This window comes from Cherax quadricarinatus, chromosome 32 (assembly GCF_038502225.1).
Source record: "Cherax quadricarinatus isolate ZL_2023a chromosome 32, ASM3850222v1, whole genome shotgun sequence".
NCBI lineage: Eukaryota > Metazoa > Arthropoda > Malacostraca > Decapoda > Parastacidae > Cherax > Cherax quadricarinatus.
The window spans coordinates 26372690-26391583 of NC_091323.1; the positions used below are offsets into that span (position 1 = coordinate 26372690).

At 39.6% G+C, this 18894-nt stretch overlaps 1 protein-coding gene across 1 annotated transcript in view; it reads right to left on the reverse strand.

Annotated features, from left to right (window-relative positions):
* Positions 1–1768: 1768 nt before the first annotated feature.
* BckdhB (Branched chain keto acid dehydrogenase E1 subunit beta) overlaps positions 1769–18894 on the reverse strand; it is a 29815-nt gene continuing 12689 nt past the window's right edge. Inside the window, exons 4-8 of the mRNA XM_070090554.1 lie at positions 16688–16843; positions 9023–9194; positions 8023–8168; positions 4462–4548; positions 1769–4309 (exon numbers count right to left, since the gene is read on the reverse strand). Of these exons, the coding sequence (XP_069946655.1) occupies positions 4169–4309; positions 4462–4548; positions 8023–8168; positions 9023–9194; positions 16688–16843 (702 nt within the window). The 3' untranslated portion in view covers positions 1769–4168. The remainder of the gene's footprint in view (positions 4310–4461; positions 4549–8022; positions 8169–9022; positions 9195–16687; positions 16844–18894) is intronic.

The following is an 18894-nucleotide window of genomic DNA, read 5'->3' on the forward strand; positions in this document are numbered from 1 at the left end:
GAAAATTGACGAAATTATGCTCTTGCGAATTTTGATGTGTCAGCGATATTTACGAATCGGCGATTTTGCCGACTTTGACTCCCATTTTAGGCCAATTACATCATTTAAGTCGACCAAATTCTTAGCTATTTCACTAGTATTACTTCTATTCTATTGATTGAGCACAAGAAATCGCCAAGTCAACTGTTTCAACTACAAAATAAAGTGATCGGAAATTGGTAATTTGGCCAATTTAACACAAAGTTCAAAATATTCCAGTTTCAAAATAGCGTCCAGAATAAACAATGTAGGCATTCTTGGCACTAAACTAACATTTCCTCGGTTCATTAGTTACGTTTTGAGGCTTTACAAATAAATCCCATTTTGATTTTTTATTCACATAATGAATTTTTATTCACACCAAAAAATAGAAGATTTACTGTTATGCAATATTGTAATAATTGTATACATATCATCACCACATTTGTGAATGTATATTAGACCCACCAGCTGGCGTGTATTAGACGTGTGAGGTCGTTTGTTTACTCTTGAACATCGGCAAAAATTTAACATTTCCGCTACTTTGAGCTCAGTTTCAAGCCATTTCTAGTGCTAAAACCAATCAAAATCATCTCTATTTCTGTAATATGTCTTCCATTCTATCAAATGAGACCAAGAAATTGCAAATACAACTATAAAAAACATACGAAAAAACACTGCAAAGTTGCTGTTTTAATCGAAAATCGTGATTTCAGTTTTTTCTCTCATTATACACAGTGTGCTGCAGGATTTGTTTTGTGGTGCACACATACCACATAGATGTATTCTCTCATATCTAGGCCCAAGTGTACCACTCACAGTTTATCAGAGTGAGCTGAGCTCATGACGTAGATCTACAGTTTGGACCCTGAACGTAAAGCCGTAGATCTACGGGACGGACCCTGAAAGGGTTAAAACAAAAAATAAAAAAATGAATGAAACTTTTAAAAAGATGGGGGCAATTATCAAAACCAGAGAAAATGAAGAGACTGCAGCAAAACATAAAAAGTACCAGCAAGATGCATAAATACAGATGTAGATGGTAACACAGCAGAAAGGTAGGAAGGTCACAGTCTTGCAGATCAACAGCATGCTGCTTAGAGGGAGACAACAGCTATGGCTACCACTCACATGTGAGAAGGCCCCTTAGCAATAATCTATAAAAGCAGTTACACAGTACATCCCATTTCTTCAATGCATCATATGGAGACTTTAGTGGAAAGCAGAACAGTTTTAGGAAGGAATGAAGAATGCAGAAATGGAAGGAAACAAAACTACAAGAGTATCTAAGGAATATAGGATAGAAGGTAACCTTCTTCCTAAAGATTCATTAATTTGTTAGGCTTAAATCATGAACATTAACCTCTAAAACAGGAATTAAAGTAAACTGTACATAAACATATCCTCAAAGATATGTTAAGTGCCTATCCACAGACATTAGTAGTCATGAAAAAAAAGGTGCTAAATCCCATAAGCTTTATACAGTGCTTCTCTCATAGATGGCAAAACTCACTTTCCTATTTAAAGTTTGACAGTGATCAAAATACCAATGATGACTCCCTCAACAATTAAGATAGCCATGTAGAGCACAGATAGGTCATTTTATATGCAGTACTTAACTGAATAACTAAACCAACAACAGTATTGACATTGCCATGAAGTGTTAGACAAACGTGCATACAAACACACGTAATGCCTTATCATTTCCTCTTGGATAAATTTAAATTTAATAATAGGATTTTAAGAAAAGTTGTTGTTGATTTACAAATATTTACACCATCTATACAAAATCAGTAGCAAATCTATACAAGCTAATCTTTTGACAGCTAAGATAATCTTCTGACAACTTTACAGCAATGTATTTAAATGATTGTAGTGGACAACCATGAATAACAGCCAACAAGGGTATACTTTATGTAATCAAGTCACAGTTATCAAGACCATGATGAAATATATACAATGGAGTCAACAAAACAAATTACAACTGAAGTAAATTTGTACTGAAACATATTTAATGACTGAAAACTAGCACTGCAGTCAAAAAATAATTTAAAATAATGTTCATTTTACAAATTACAGCACAGTATTACACAATCCAGCATTTGTACAAAAACATGTGCATCTACAGTATTTTATGAATTATAAAACAGTATGGTAATTTATAATATAGCTCTTTTATGCACAACACCAAGGTATCTAGAAAAAATTTTCAAGGTTTAATTCTACAAAATTAAAGGATAGACACTGTGATATAAATAAAATCTTTCAAGACATCCAGTCTTTCAGTAAATATAACTTTAGAGTTGAAATTTAATCAATATTTTCAAGTTATTTTTTTTTTACTTCCTAACTCCATACACATTGTACCATACATACATGTAAATGTACATGTGTCTGTATGCATGCATGTATGTATGTATATAAATACAGTAGATTCAAATAACATGTTTGAGCAACACCTTTTTTGCTATGACACTACTGAAAATTTTCACTAAATTTCATACTGCATGGAAGGAAAACCAAGTAGCATGTTATAAATTTAACCCTTAAACTGTCCAAACGTAGAGCTACGTCCACGTGTGGGGGGCTCCGAACATAGATCTACATATTTTTTACATGCTTTCAAATGGGGAAAATCAAGGTCGGAGCGCTACGCACGTGAACGTAGATTTACGTTTGGACAGCTTAAGGGTTAAGGGAAAATAGCTGAAAGATGATGTACAATGGCTAAAAACCCATAACACTGTATTTATATAAATATATTAAACCAGAAAATGAAGGGTGTAACCTTGCTGTGGCACCATGAAATCTGCTTGTTTATAGGGCCATAATGATCCTGCATGCCACTTGGAGCAGGGCTCATACAATTCTTTAGTCAGAGCCCTAAATAACCAACACCATTTTATTATTGTACACTGCTGCATTTTTCTTGGGTATTACTTTCTTTAATGTATTCACCTGTAGTACTTAGGTTTGGTATAGGGGTGAAGAGTTCTGTGTGTTCCTATGTCTACCACATGTATGCACAAGTATTGTACAGATGAGCCTCATCAAACTTCTCCATACATTTCCAGATCAACAAGCATTGGCAACTGCAATGTATGGAATGGGGAAACTTTTATTTTATGATAAATTACAAAATTTAAAAAAAATATATACATATTTGGCTTTTATTTGAAGCATCAGGGACATCACATTTTTCCTGCATGTTCTAAAGTCTGCTTAACACAATTTCATGCAATACTTCATTTTCAAGGAAGTACCAACATGTTTTTTCGAGATTCTACCATACATGAATTAATTCATGATTAACACATGCCCATTTTTTGCAATACAGTACTGTATTTACAAAAACTGTAAATTCATCACTTAAATTCATAAGCAACTGAACTGCTGTTTACTGACATTAAACATTTCTTTATCCAATATGATTATGTTTTAGTATATAAAAAAATAATGCTAATAAAAAATAGTAACAGAATTTTGAATTCCTCTCTCTGGGTGAATTATTTCTATATTATTTAATGTTATTCATGGAACATTGCTTAAAAATGTTATAACAAAAGAATCCCATGATTTACTATTTATACTGTATAACTATTTACCATGCATTACATTACACTAATTCTAGCCCATAGATTCAGTAACTGAGTATCTAACACAGGAACACCAAGCTTCAGCACAAGAGGTTACCATGGTAACTGTTAGGATGCTGTATCTAATCATTCTATGATCTTTGACCCCTAATTTCATATGACTTAAATAACTTGGCTACAAACACAATACCATTTTTTCAATATATTGTGCATCAAAATAGTGACAAATTAGTAACAACTACAAGACTTTGTTTAATGCTGGTCAAAGCAGTACAAGTAATATACAATTGTTTATAGTGAAGAGGTTATTTTTGAGCCTACTGAAGAGCAAATTAACAGAAAATTCTCACACAATAATATTCGTTCAATGAGAGCATTCTCACCTTGGCTTCGTGAACCAAGTCTTATTTAAATTTTACTAAGAGTAGAGCCAATTTTGCTAAAGTAAAAAATAAATACCATAATTTTCATCCTACAAGCACTGAATTTTAAACCAAACTCAATTAAACATCCATCTTTTGATTTAAATTTCTCTTATCAGTCTTCTTCTTTTCTCAATAGTTAAGTAACTTCTTAACAGCACTGAGACAACGCCATTTGTCTGGTAAGTAAAATGGTTCGAAGATGTGTGGGAAAGGAGTATCAAAGCCACAAACTCGTTGAACTGGTGCCTCTAAATGCAGGAAGCATTCACTCTGTAAAAAATTACAAACCTAATATTAATAATAATTATTATTAATATTATTATTATTATTATTATAACAATAGTAATATTATATCAATAAAATTTGAAGATTTAAAAAAAGAAAAAAGGGATAGAAAAAAAACTTTCAGTTACCACGTTTACCTGCACGACTGCAGCAATTTCAGCCCCAAAGCCATTAGTTATTGGTGCTTCATGGGCAATAAGTATTCTACCAGTTTTCTTTACAGACTGAAAAATAATGATTAGAATTAACTACTAAAGCAACTGTACATTAAGGTATATACAGAACTATCAAGGGTATATAAATAAAATCTGACTAGTTTAAGTTCATACAAAATTGTGGTTTGTGCATGATTTAGTAACCAAGGAGGTAACCTTTCATGATAACAAACAACAGTTGCTAAAACTAGGACACAGCTGACCATGTAACAAATTACAGATACCAAAATATAAAACATTACTTATGTCTAATACCCTAGTTGAATACACAAAACCATGAATTTAGATAAACACGAATAATTTGTAAAATACCAAACAAGAAGAATTTACACATACTACAGTGGTATCTTGACTTACGAGTTTAATTCGTTCTTTGACCCAGCTCGTAACTCATTTTGCTCGTATATCAGATCACTTTTCCTCATTGAAATTAACTGAAATGCCATTAATCCATTCCAGCCCCCAAAAAAGTACCCCAATTTTTTTGTTATGGAGTTTTAAATAAGAAAAAGGTATATATAAATAAGAAATGATTTGTGTCTTTTTTCCCAGTTCCCAGCAATGTTTTAGAAATGCAGGAGTATATATGAAACTCCTTGAAGCAGGGTGTAAGATGAGTGTCACTCCACTGCTGACACTGCAGCAGTGGTGACACTTGATGATCGTGCACTGCCTTGGCTTTATTTTTCAGTTACACATAAACATGTCTATCTGTTGGCTTCTGTTCTATCTCTCTCTCTGTCTATTTATTTATCTATCTTTCTGTCTAGCTCTATGTTTATTTCTGTCTCTGCTTATCTATCTTTCTGTCTGCCTGTGTTTTTGTCTTCCTGTCTCTCTACTTGTCTCTCTGTCTAAGAGAGAGAGCTGCTCATGAACCAACAGGTATTACACACAATGCAGAGTCAGTCACATCTGATTCCTGAACAAGTGAAAATGTGTATTACCTGCCAGTCATGCTTATTATGCCTTATATCTACAAGCATTGTATAGCACTTTGTCTGGATTTTTTTTGGGTTATCCTAGGTAATTTACACTATGTATTACTGTATTTGTGTACCTGTGAAATAGAGACAGAGATAGGCAGAGACAGATAGACACACAGACAGACAGAGATAGATACAAACAGAAGATGGAGACAGAGACAATGAAAGCAAATCAGCCAACCGGCCAGCCAGCCAGCCAGCCTGCCTGCCGAACATGTATTACACACATTCCAGAATTGTTTTTTATTACTTAGGGCATATATTAAAGAACATTCTGGCAGGATGACACTACCAGTGGTATCAAAATTGAAAGGCTGTTACACATTGGTTATTATCAACGTTTTTGATATTTCCTCGGTATCTCCTGCTAGTGGCGCTCACTCCTAACTCGGATTTTGGCTTGCAACTCAAAGCAAAAAATCGAACGAGTGATGGCTCATAACTTGAAAAACTTGTAAGTTGGGGCACTCATAAGTCAAGGTACCACTGTGTATATAAAATAAAATTTTATATAAAATACCAAACAAGGATAATTTGTAAAATACTGTGGCAGCAGACTGCACACAAGTTTTTGTGGGATTTTATTGAAAACTGGAGTGCAAAAGATTAATACACTGCCTATATACAGTCAATTCAATTAATAATCACTTGATAAAGTACATACATAAGAAGAGCAATGTTGAGTGAGGTGGTAACAAAGTGGTGGTGGTGTTGGCAAGTGTGGTTATGCATGTGTCACCCATCCTCATTAACAGTAAACAATGGACTTCCCAACAGACAGGCATATAGACCTCAATGAAAAATATTGTAAAAATAATTCTCCTTCTAACATTAATAAGCCAAATTTAAGTTAAAGGGTTTAGGATTGACTTATCATCTTGCATGTTCATGAGAAAAAAATTAAAGATCAGAAATAGCAATGTGCAAAAAAAAAAAAAAAATTAAAACAGGTTTCAACTTCACCTTTATTTTAAAAGAAAGTAGTACTTTTCTGGGTGCTTGCTGTCTACCAACCTACCTGTAATGCTACTACTGCCATAAGAATACAGTAGGTTTACTGGCCCAAACTAGGCAGGGCCTTCTCAAACTTTATCTATTCCAAATCATATATTTGTCTAACACTTTTCTTTTCAAGCTACCCTAAGTATTGGTTTCAATGACTCTACCTATGTTCTTATAAGTAAACCATAACTAAATTTATATTACTAACATTTACATTTTACTGTAAAGTTTGATATTATGGTAATATCACACTTGGAAGATTGACAAGTACAGTGGACCCCCGCTTAACGATCACCTCCAAATGCGACCAATTATGTAAGTGTATTTATATAAGTGCGTTTGTACGTGTATGTTTGGGGGTCTGAAATGGACTAATCTACTTCACAATATTTCTTATGGGAAAAAATTCGGTCAGTACTGGCACCTGAACATACTACTGGAATGAAAAAAGTTCGTTAACCGGGGGTCCACTGTATATACAACAGAAGTACAAATAAGGTCATGGACACAACTGGTCCTGTGATCTACCAGTCACCCACCAGACCTCATATGCTCTCCCCTCCTACTCCCCAAGATTCCTGACCTGAGCCTGTGATCCATCCAGACCATACCATCAATATCAGAGGTGAGTAATAGGTAGGGCTAGGTATGGCATACAAGTATTCCAAAGTGGGTTCCACTTGGTCTCATAACAGAAATAATAGGTATACAGTGCAGCAAGTCCTCGACTTACAAACATGTTGAGAATCTTCTGTATTGTTTATAATATCATTTTTATATCATTACTGTGTATAATGTCTTCTTCTTTCAACAAATCGGTCGTATCCCACCTAGGCAGGGTGGCCCAAAAAGAAAAACAAAAGTTTCTCTTTTTAAATTTAGTAATGTATACAGGAGATGGGGTTACTAGCCCCTTGCTCCTGGCATTTTAGTCGCCTCTTGCGACACACACAGGTTACAGAGGAAGATGTGTATAATATCATTATTATATATTATACACAATACAGAAGGTCTCCAACGTGTTCTTAAGCCGAAGACTTCCTGTATTATGCAAATTATACACATTTCAGGAGGTCCACGTATGTATAGGTACTGTGTGTGTACACATACAGAATGAAGATTTATCATTTATAATTGTCCTTCCATTACGACTAAAGTTAACTAAGTGGAAACTCAACAAGTACCTCTGATAAGTGCCAGATCAACCAGACTGTGATGAACAAAAAGGAACAATACCCATGACTGGAACAATACACAAATAACCCACAAATAGAAGAGAGAAGTTTATGATGATGTTTCATTCTAACTTGAACCTATGTGTGGGTTATTTGTGTATAGACTGTGATGGATGTGTGGGTCAGCAGCTTGCCTGGTTAACCAGACAAGCTTGGTCCAGGGTCAGGCTGCAGGAGTAGGAAAATTCTTCAAATCTGTTGAAGGTACATCAAAGGTAATCAATGAAAAATGTCTAATTGAGTCATACTTTTTTACTTACATTAAAAACAGTTTCTTTGTCCCATGGCAGAATACTGACAAGATCTATCACCTCACATGCCACATTTAGTTGTTGACGTGCAAGTTCTGCCACTTCTCTCAATACATGAACTTGGGTTCCCCATGCTACCATTGTTATATCCTCACCTGTAGAAGCCATTTTATATAATTTAGTATTTTTTTAACTTAGATCAAGTTGAGTTTATGTAGTGATTGGTTGCATTAATCACATGTTAACAATTGTCATAGCTCATGCCATTTTATGCCATACAGCTCATTTACTTCCATTTTCTGTCACTACAACTTGTGTATTTTGTGTCTGTCTACAACCAATGCTTATGGGGATGGAACTCCATCTCTTGCCACCTCTCTTTCAATTTTTAATCAATTGGCATACTTGATTCCTAAACACTTTAGATTCTATTATGCCTACTTTTAAATCCATGTGCAAAACATAATGTATGTTGTATGTGACAACAAGAAATAACAACTTTATTTTAGAAGCATTTAAATATGACAACCATTTTGTTTTCTGGTTAATGAGGAAATTACCTAGTTGTTTAAGATATCTCATGCATACAAAAACAAATAGGTAGTTACATACACATGAAACAAGATTAGGTATCTCCATCCTTCAACACTAATTTTCCTCCAAAGTTTTTATTTTACAAATTTCATGCCTTTATTAATTAATATAATTTATTTGAAGCTTCCTATAATTTTTTACTAAATAATCACTCCTTTACTCTAATTCACATTTTGCTTATCTATTTTTTCTATTTACTTTATCTCATGTGTCAGTTTTCTCATTTCTATGTTTTCAATACGCCACTGAGAAATTAGGAGTCAGTACTCTCCAGAACCATTAACTTATAGCTTATACGTACATAGGAAGGTCCACAATAGAGAAACTGATTATTATTATATTCATAGAATAAGCTACAAATGAGAGAAATTGCAAAGTTCATTTACTTTTTAATACTGAAAACATAGTACAATACCTTCGACAAGAATGTCAGCCGAAGAAAGTGGTAGAGTGTAATCTTTGGTGGGTACCATTTCCACAGCTGAGCGGTAAAGAACTTTTGGCTCTAGGAAAATGCAGGGGTTTTGGTCACGAATACAGGAAAGCAGGAGACCTTTAGCCTTGATTGGTCCTCGAGGCACAACAACCTGTTAAAACATTTGTCTATTATTTGTGATCCAGGCTTAATATTTGATCAAATAAAGAGTTGGATCTGTTGTAACATAACCTGTATGTGACTGGAAGTCGGCATGTGAATTAAAAATCACAGCAAGAATTTGTGTGCAATTAAAAGTGTACCACAGTACTTTAGTTTTGGCCACTGGCCACTTACAGTAAATGCAATGAGCATAAGTGACACTTACTTAAGAATTTACCTTCCTTTCCTTACTGGCTGCATCGCATTCCTGGGCAGATATACATTGTAGCATCATTACTTTTGATTATCTACCACCTTCCTAAATATGAGACTGACCCTAAGAACTTTTATTCTTACAAGTCTTATTATTATTATTATAATCAAAAAGAAGCGCTAAGCCACAAGGGCTATACGTACAGCGCTGCAGGGTAGGGAAGGAAGCGAGGGTATTGGATGGCAGAAGGGAGGAGGGATGATCAGTAGGTTACAGAAAACAGCGGGGCAGGGGATAGTACAGGGGTAGAGGGTAGCAAGAGATTGAAGTAGAAAGGGCTGAAGGTATCAGAATTTGTGAAGTAAGTCAGTTGTTGTCAAAAAGTCAATGAGAGAGTCTGGATGAAAGGTGGGTCCATCAGCCAGAAGGGAAGGTAAAGAGAGAGCAGCAGAGCGAAGACGACGACGGAGGTAAATTCTGCGTGCTCGTTGATAAAGTGGGCAGTCCAACAGAATGTTGGACTGCCCACCGATAATGGAACTTGGCAATTCTCACAGAGAGGAGCAGGGTGCCTCTCCATGAGATATCCATGAGTAAGACGAGTATGGCCAATGCGAAGACGGGAGAGAGTAGTCTCCCAACCTCGACACTGGTGACAAGAAGACGGCCAGTAACCTATACTCGGTTTAATAGATTGAAGTTTGTTGCCGAGCATAGTAGACCAACGTTGTTGCCAACGGGTGTGAAGGTGGGAAGATATTGCAGCAAAATAGTCCGTAAATGGAATACCTCTACATGAAACTGGTAGGTCATGTACTGCTGACCGCGCAGCAGTGTCTGCCTGTTCATTGCCCTGTACGTCAATATGACCAGGGACCCAACAAAAAACAATATCTTTATGCTTGGTAAAGATGCGGCGTAGCCAAAGTTGGATACGGAGGACTAAGGGGTGAGGTGTATCAAATTTCTGTATAGCCTGTAAAGCACTAAGGGAGTCTGAGACAACCACAAATGATGACACAGGCATAGATGCAATACGGATAAGTGCTGTAAGGATGGCATACAATTCAGCAGTAAAAATACTAGCCGAAGATAGTATATGCCCTTGTACGACGCTGTCCGGAAACACTGCTGCGAATCCTACGCCATCAGAAGACTTAGAGCCATCTGTGTACACAGCAATGGCATGAGAATGAGAGTGAAAGTGGTCAAGAAAAAGAGACCGGGAAGCGACCGTAGACAGTTGGGCTTTCGAGCAAGGGAGAGAGAAAGAACAGACTCGAACAGCTGGAACTTCCCAGGGGGGTAGGGAAAAGTGAGATGCTACATGAACATAGAAAGGTGGTAATTGAAGAGAAGACAAGAGCGAATGAAGGCGAAGAGAGAAGAGACGGAGTAAACAGGGGCGGCGAACAAATAAAGAATGTCTACTAATATCAGTGACCATTCTATAAATGGAAGGATTGCGGAGATCATGAGAGCGTACATAGTAGCGAAGGCAATGGGCATCACGGCGATCGGATAAGGATGGAACGTTCGCTTCTGCATAGAGGCTCTCGACAGGGGAAGAGCGAAAAGCACCAAGACATAAACGTAATCCTTGGTGATGAATGGGGTTAAGGCTAGAGAGAGTAGCAGGAGATGCCGCTGAATAGATCTGGTCACCATAATCAAGCTTCGTTAAAATAAGGGTGGAATGTAGGCGAAGGAGGGTTCGACGATCAGCTCCCCATGAAAGATGAGCAAGGGTTTTAAGAAGGTTCAGCCAGCTGTGACAAGTTGCCTTCAGAGAGGTAATGTGAGGTTTCCAGGATAACCTACGATCAAAGAGGAGGCCCAGAAACTTGACTATCACGTTCAGGGATACGGGAACCATAGAGGTACAAAGGATGATCGGAGATGACAGAGCGTCTAGTGAAAGTAATTTGGTGGGTTTTAGTGCTGGAAAATTTAAACCCATGTGTGGTGGCCCAATTGGAAACACGGTCGACTGCATGCTGGAGAGAAACTGTAATAAGGTGACAGTCAGCGCCTGCACAGGCAATAGCGAAGTCATCAACATAGTGATGACCAAATATTTGATGAAAGACTAGAGGCCAAATAATTAATAGCAAGGAGAAAAAGTGTTGTGCTCAGAACACATCCCTGGGGGACACCTTCAGCTTGGATAAAGTCCGGGGAGAGCACATTATTAACCCGAACACGGAAATGCCTGTCAGTTAAAAAGTTCTTAAGGAAGGATGGTAGATTGCCTCGAAGGCCTAAGGAGTGGGCTTGGGCTAAAATATTATACCTCCAAGTTGTGTCATATGCCTTCTCAAGGTCAAAAATTATGGCAATAACTGAGTGGTTATTCGCAAAAGCATTACGAACATACGTATCCAAGCGTAGTAAGGGGTCTATGGTAGAACGTCCCTTACGAAAGCCATATTGACGAGTGGAGAGACTGTTGTGTGTCTCTAAATACCACACTAAACGTCTATTTACTAGGCGTTCCATCACTTTGCAAACTGCACTGGTAAGAGCAATGGGACGATAGTGGGAGGTTTCATGTCCCGTAGTGCCTGGTTTGCGGAAAGGGAGAACAATGGCGGATTTCCATAGCTGTGGAAGAACTCCTTGTGACCAAATAAGATTGTAAAGGCGTAATAGGACTGCAAGGGCTGACTGATGTAAATGTTGTAGCATACGAATATGAATGTCGTCGGGCCCAGCTGCCGATGATCGGCAAGCTGAGAGTGTTGCCTCCAGTTCCTGAAGTGTAAAAGGCACATTATACTGTTCTTCTCTGAGAGAAGAAAAGTCCAAGGGTGCTAACTCTCTGGCAGACTTTGAGGAAAGAAATGAGGGGCATAGATGGAGTCCCTGAGAAATACGGACCAGATGATTGCCAATTTCATTGGCAACAGCTAGTGGGTTTGCTATATCAACACCGGCAACCCGCAGAACAGGAGCCGGGTCAGGAGAATATTTACCACTCAGTTTTCGTACTTTTTTCCAGACTGCACTCATAGAGGAAGCAGAGGTGATGGTGGAGACATAATCTCGCCAGCAAGTGCGTTTAGCGTCACGGATGACACGGCGAGCGATCGCACGCTTCTGCTTAAAATCAAGAAGTCTCTCTGTGGTTCTATTGTACCGGTACCTGCCCCATGGAGCGCGTTTCAAACGTACTGCACGAGCACAAGCAGGAGACCACCAAGGCACGCATTTCTGAGAATGCCTGCCCGAAGTTTGGGGTATAGAATGAGAAGCTGCAGTTAAAACGGAGGACGAGAAGAGGTGTAAAAGCTCATCGATGGAGGACGAAGAAGGAACCTCTCTAAAAACAGTTAGGTGTGAGTAAAGGTTCCAATTTGCCTGATCAAATTGCCAGCGTGGGATGCGAAGAGGTGGTGAATATGAAGGGGAAGTAAGAATGATTGGGAAATGATCGCTGTCATGTAAGTCCGGAAGAACAGACCAAGTGAAGTCTAATGCGGTGGAGGAAGAGCAGACTGAGAGATCAATGCAAGAGAGAGAGTGAGTCCGAGGATCAAAATGGGTGAGAGTACCTGTATTTAAAACATGGAGGGGGTGGGTGGCAAGAAAAGCCTCTAACTGAATGCCACGGGAATCACAGTGAGACCCCCCCCCCAGAGGAAATGGTGGGCATTAAAATCACCAAGTAACAGAATCGGTGGCGGTAATGACGAAACAAGAAAGGCAATATCCGGAATAGATAATGCCCGAGAAGGAGAGAGATATAAAGAACAGAGCGTATACCACCTATGCAAGTGGATACGGGCTGCTGTGTAATGCAGCGAAGTACGAACAAATACCTGATGGTACGGAATATCAGTGCGTAGAAGAAGGGCACTTTCATTAAAGGTCCCATCAGGAAAAGGATCTGAAGAATACAATAAATTATAGCCTGAGATGGGAGAGATAACAGCAGAGTGTAATTTTGGTTCCTGTAAGCAAACACCAACAGGGGAAAACTGGGAGAGTAACATCTGAAGCTCACCCCGATTACCCCTGAGGCCGCGTATATTCCACTGTAAATAGGCCATGATTGGCAATGATAAAGATACCTGAAATCTGCAGGTAAGGGTTCCTACGGACTAGAGGGGTTAGAAAAGTCTACATGCGGAGGCAGTGGAAAACGTTCAAGCAGCGAAGGAATGGTGCGCTGTGAAGAAAGGAGTTGCGCAGATGGAGTAGAGGAGAGAGAAGGAGCGGAGGGTGGATCAGTGTCCATTGATGGTTTGGTCTCTGCAATATATTCAGAGATTGCTTCAAGTGTTTCAGAATTCAGAGACGTCGTATGGGAGACAATATTGAAAATGGTAGGGGGAGGATGAGTAAAGATTGGAACTGTAATGGACTGTACCAAGGTAGGGGGGGGCGAAAGGGTGGAGGGAACTGGAGAAGCATGGAAGGGGACAGAAGAGGCAGAAACCTGGGAGGTGGCAGAAGAGGAAGAAACTTGGGAGGGAACAGGGGAGGAAGGTACAGTACAAGGAGGAGGGTGAACCTCTACACTTGTAACAGAGCCAGTGAGAGGGGGAGAACCAGGTACAGAGACAGGGAAGGGAAAATGAGGAGGTGGAAGATGGGTAGGAGGTGTTAACGGACCTTTTTTTAACTTTCGAGAAGTAGAGGGACGATTGGGAGGAGGTGTCATACGAGATCTCGTCGCTACTGAGGCTTGTGAGAGAGAACACAAAGAAGCGAGATCAGACTGAGAGGTTGAAGTAGGGACGTCTGAGCCGAGGACAGCAAAAGAATTAGCTACAGGAGTGACTATGGGAGAGGTAACCACAGAGGTGGGTGCAGAAGATGGGATACCAGAAGTGGGGGGATGTTTTGAAACACGGGAATAAGAAACACGAGGTAGTCTCCCTTGGAGGCGGAGATGAGAAACTGCCATGGCATAAGGGAGACCTTCTGCCTCTTTGAGGTAACGGATTTCCCGCTCGTTTAAGTAGACTTGACAATGGCGAGAGTACGAAGGGTGAGCCTCATGACAATTGAGGCAAGAGGGAGTTCGATTGCAAGACATATTAGAATGGTCATCGGCACCACAGACTGGGCATTCGGCGATAGATCTGCAATATTTCGCTGGATGACCAAATCGCCAGCAATTTCTACACTGTTGCGGTGTAGGGATCACCTTTCGAATTTGTAACCGATGTCCTGCTACATAAACTGAGGATGGGAGTTCACGGCTGTCAAAAGTTAAACGAGCCACATTGCTAGGGTATCGTCTCCGCCCGTGGGCAGGAAGAACGTAAGTGTCTACCTTGAGGATTGGGAGATCTTGGAGTTCCAGCTGTTCAAAAATGTCAATGCCACATGTCTGGAAATTTTGTTGAACTATGGTATGGGGCAGAATGACGGTACCACTACAAGAATTGAGGGAATGATGCTTTTCAATAGTGACAGGAACAGTATCGATTTGGGAAAGACGAGAAAGCTCATGAGCCTGGGTAGCATTCTGTACGGTGATGATGCGAGTACCGCTCTTAAGAGCATGAAAAGAAATATCTTTACCAACATGGCGTAGGAGTGCCTTGCCAATACTGTGGTCAGAAAGAGGCAGTAGAGGAAGTCGGTCGTAAAGTGAAGAATTTAGTCCATTGTGCAGTCTGAAACTGAGCGTGGAAAGGTAGTGAAGGACGTGTCGATCTTTTCTGAGAAGAACGAGAAGGTGGAGAAGTATTATCAGCAGGTAATTGTCGTTGGCGTTTAGGCGTGGGACCAGAGTTGGTCCGACGTGGAACGGGCCGGCGATTCGAAAATTGCCGCACCGTAGAGGGAGAGGCCGGAAGCATAGTCAGAGGAGAGCGAAGGTCAGATAAATCGAAGGAGTCAGTCGAGGCCTCAGTACCTGAAGCGGGTGAGGAAACAGCACCGGCAAGAGGTACAGAGGCATGAGGAGTGTCCGAAGAGTGGTCCAAAGACGAGGCAGGGTCAGAACGGGGTGCGGTATCAAGAAGGGGCCCGGGGGTAGCAGGTTCATGGACTAGGGCTGCCATGGTTAGGTTACTTCTTTCTTTTTGTTTTTAAGAAAAAAAAGAAAGAAGAAAAGAAAATAAAAATAAAAAAAAGAATAAAAAAAGGGGGGACCGGGGAGGGATAGTTCCTAGGAGGAATGAAAGGGCCAGAAATCTCCCTCCGTGCCCAAGAGGACCTCAGCACCGCAAGTAGCGCAGATGCAGCATGGAACCCGTGCCATACCCTACCCATCATGCCAGTAAACCGGCAATCCGGGATAGCAACCTCACATCTGCCGAGCTACCTCGGTGGACAAAAGAGAGGGCGGCCGGAAATCCACCACAAAGCATACCTCCTTCGGCCACCACCCCCGGAATCCGAAAGGTGGCTTCCAGAGATACACCCGTCGCCCGAGAGACACCCAAAGTCACCCTCCGGGATACCAGAGAGGGATCAGGACATCCCCAGGCAATCCAGATTCCACGGCAAACTACGCCACCGCCAAGAACCTCAACGGAATAGGATGGACCCCGGTACCCTTTCCCCTACCTAGGAACTAGCGTGCCTGTGGGGGAAAAAAAAAAAAAAAAAAAAAAAGCCAAAAAGGAAGGGCAAAAGGGAGGGGTGGGGAGGAGGAGGAAAGGAAAAAGGGGACGATGGGATAGGGAACGGGGGATTGGGGGGTAATTAGGTTCGGTCTGAGGAAGTAGACTGACAGGTCTAATTCCTCAGACCAAGAGCCTCTTCACCACGCCAAGGAGCCCCCCTTGAAGAGGCTTACAAGTCTTAATATTCATTTTCTTTTTCTCAGCCACTACATTTTTCATCTTCCAATAGTATAAACCCTTGATTTAACAATATAAGAGGGAAGAACAGGTAGCCAGTAATGGCAATTGTAGTGGATGGATATGAGATAATTTTACTGTGATCATAACAATAATGTACAATTCAGTAACCAATGGAGTTTGTTGGTTGTTTTCCAGTCAACTGAGCCAGCAGATTTTGTTCTGCATTTCCCCAAGTCCATTAAACAGAGGGTTTATTATATTTAATTGCATAAATATGACTAAGAAATTTAGCCACATTCAGTGCAAACATGAGTGCCTTGCTTTGCTGGTGATCTGAGCAATAACTATAAATACTGTAATGCTACAACATGGGAAAAGTGTTCAAGGTGAATTTCCAAGACATTTAACTATTGAAATAATAGCCAAACCATTCAAGGACTACTTAGGAAAACACCTACTAGTATGAGAAAAGAAATGCAGGATGAAAAAAAAAAAAGAAAAAGAAAACTTTCATAGTTTTACCTTAAGGCCTGGAGTGTGGGCAAAATATGCTTCTGGTGACTGTGAATGATATAGAGCACCATGACCCACTGCACCACAGGGAGCTCGGAATGTCAAATTTCCACAGTCGAATAAGTTGCCTGATCTGTACCGATATTTTGCTGCCTCATTTACAATCTGGTGAGAAAGTCATTGAATATAAATGCATAAATATTATGGTGATATGAATATTAGGTAGTAGGTTGATAGACAGCAACTACCCAGGGAGATACTACCATCCTGCCAAGTGAGTGTGAACTGGAAACCTGTAATTGTTTTACATGATGGTAGGATTGTTGGTGTCTTTTTTCTGTCTCATAAACAGGTATATCTTGCTACTTCTACTTACACTTAGGTCACACTACACATGCATGTACATGCATATATATTTACATACCCATCTGAGTTTTCTTTTATTTTTTAATAGTTCTTGTTCTTTATTTCCTCCATGGGAAGTGGAAAAGAATTCTTCCTCCATAAACCATGCATGTCGTAATAGGTGACTAAAACGCCAGGAGTGAAAGGCTAGTAACCCACTTCTCCTGTATAAATTGCTAAATTAAAACAAAAAACGCTGGTTTTTCTTTTTTAGGTCACCCTGCCTTGGTGGGATATGGCTAATTTGTTGAGGAAAAAAAATTATTATGTACATATGTTCTCAAAAAGAGTAACAGTTATTTTGGATCACTTAGTGGCAGACAGAATAAGAAGACATTAAAATATTATAAGAACAATGTTAGTAAAAGAAATGAGAAATGAAAATGAATGAATTAAAGAAACTGATAGCTAGTGAGAGGTATATACCCCTGGCTTGCTTTGAAAGTTATTCTACCCTCACAGCCCAGTCAAGAGTCAGGCTTTTATGTTTATTGCATGTTTAGTCAGACTGTTGCTATTGGCTGCCTACTGGTCACATACTCATCACACCCTGTTTGATCTGGCACTCCTCTGAGGTAGTGATCCAGTTTCTTGAAAACTACTAAAGCTGTTCTGGAAATCTTTCTCCTATTTGCTGGCAGCAGACTGAGCACTTTTAGATCACATACGTTGACAAAAGTATTTTCTTGTTGTGCCAAAAAAAAAAAATAAGTCCCTACTTTTCACTAGGTCCATTTTACACTTCTTCCCATTTCTCTAACTCCAACATGTTTTTATGGTAATGTGTAGATTTGGGACTCTGAGGTGTTCCCAGTAGTTTAGATGCTTTATTAGCTCTATGTGAACAGTAAACAATCTCTGCACCTTCTCCAGCTCTTACATCTCTCTCCTGCCTTACATGGAGCCTAAAATACTGAACAATATTTGTAAGAAGAGTGTACAGGTGATCTGAAGTGTCAAGACTGGATTATTTCAGGTACAATGTTATCTATCCTCTTTCATTCGACATTTGTGAGGCTGAAATCTCCAAGGAAGATAATATTTAGTGTAGGACTTTCCAGGCAGCTAGCTATCTTTGTTTCATGAATTCCTCTGCCACACTGCCAACCTGATGGTGATTTATATGCAAGGATCATTGTTCTCCACTTGTTCTTAACTTTTACTGCATCATATCATGATTTCAAAATTTCCATATGACATAATCAAATATGTATAGTTTAAGAGGGCTGAGAGAGTATGGAACAGAATAAGATGCCAAAGAGGGTGTATATAAATCTGGGATGGAATGGAGGGCTATGGGTCATCCCAGGAAGGGCTGGAAAGAGGGAGTAAAGATTTTGAGTATTAGGGAAGTGAGCATCAAAGAAGCTTGCAAATGAACTAGATCAGAGTGGAGACAAATAGTTTTTTATTACTTGCTGTTGGAATATGAGCTTCAGGGAAACTGGTTAGCCAGACTGGAGTCCTGGAGATAGGAAGTTCATTAATTTCACTCTAGAAGAGGAGTGAGGATGCTGCAATTCAGAGGGTCACTTGAACTATGATATCACTCAGTTGGTGTCTGGTAAGACAGCAAATGAGAGAATAACTGACTGTTTTCCTTTTTTTTTTTTTTTTTTTTTTGGGGGGGGGGGGGGGGGGGTAACCCTACCTCAGTGCAAGACGGACGGAATGTTAAACAATAGTATTCCATAAGTTGCAAGATTTAGATAGGTTGGTCTTTTGCAATACCCAGGGAGGTACTACTGTCTTGCTAAGTGAATGTGAACCGGAAACCTGTAATTGTTTTACATGATGGCAGGATTGCTGGT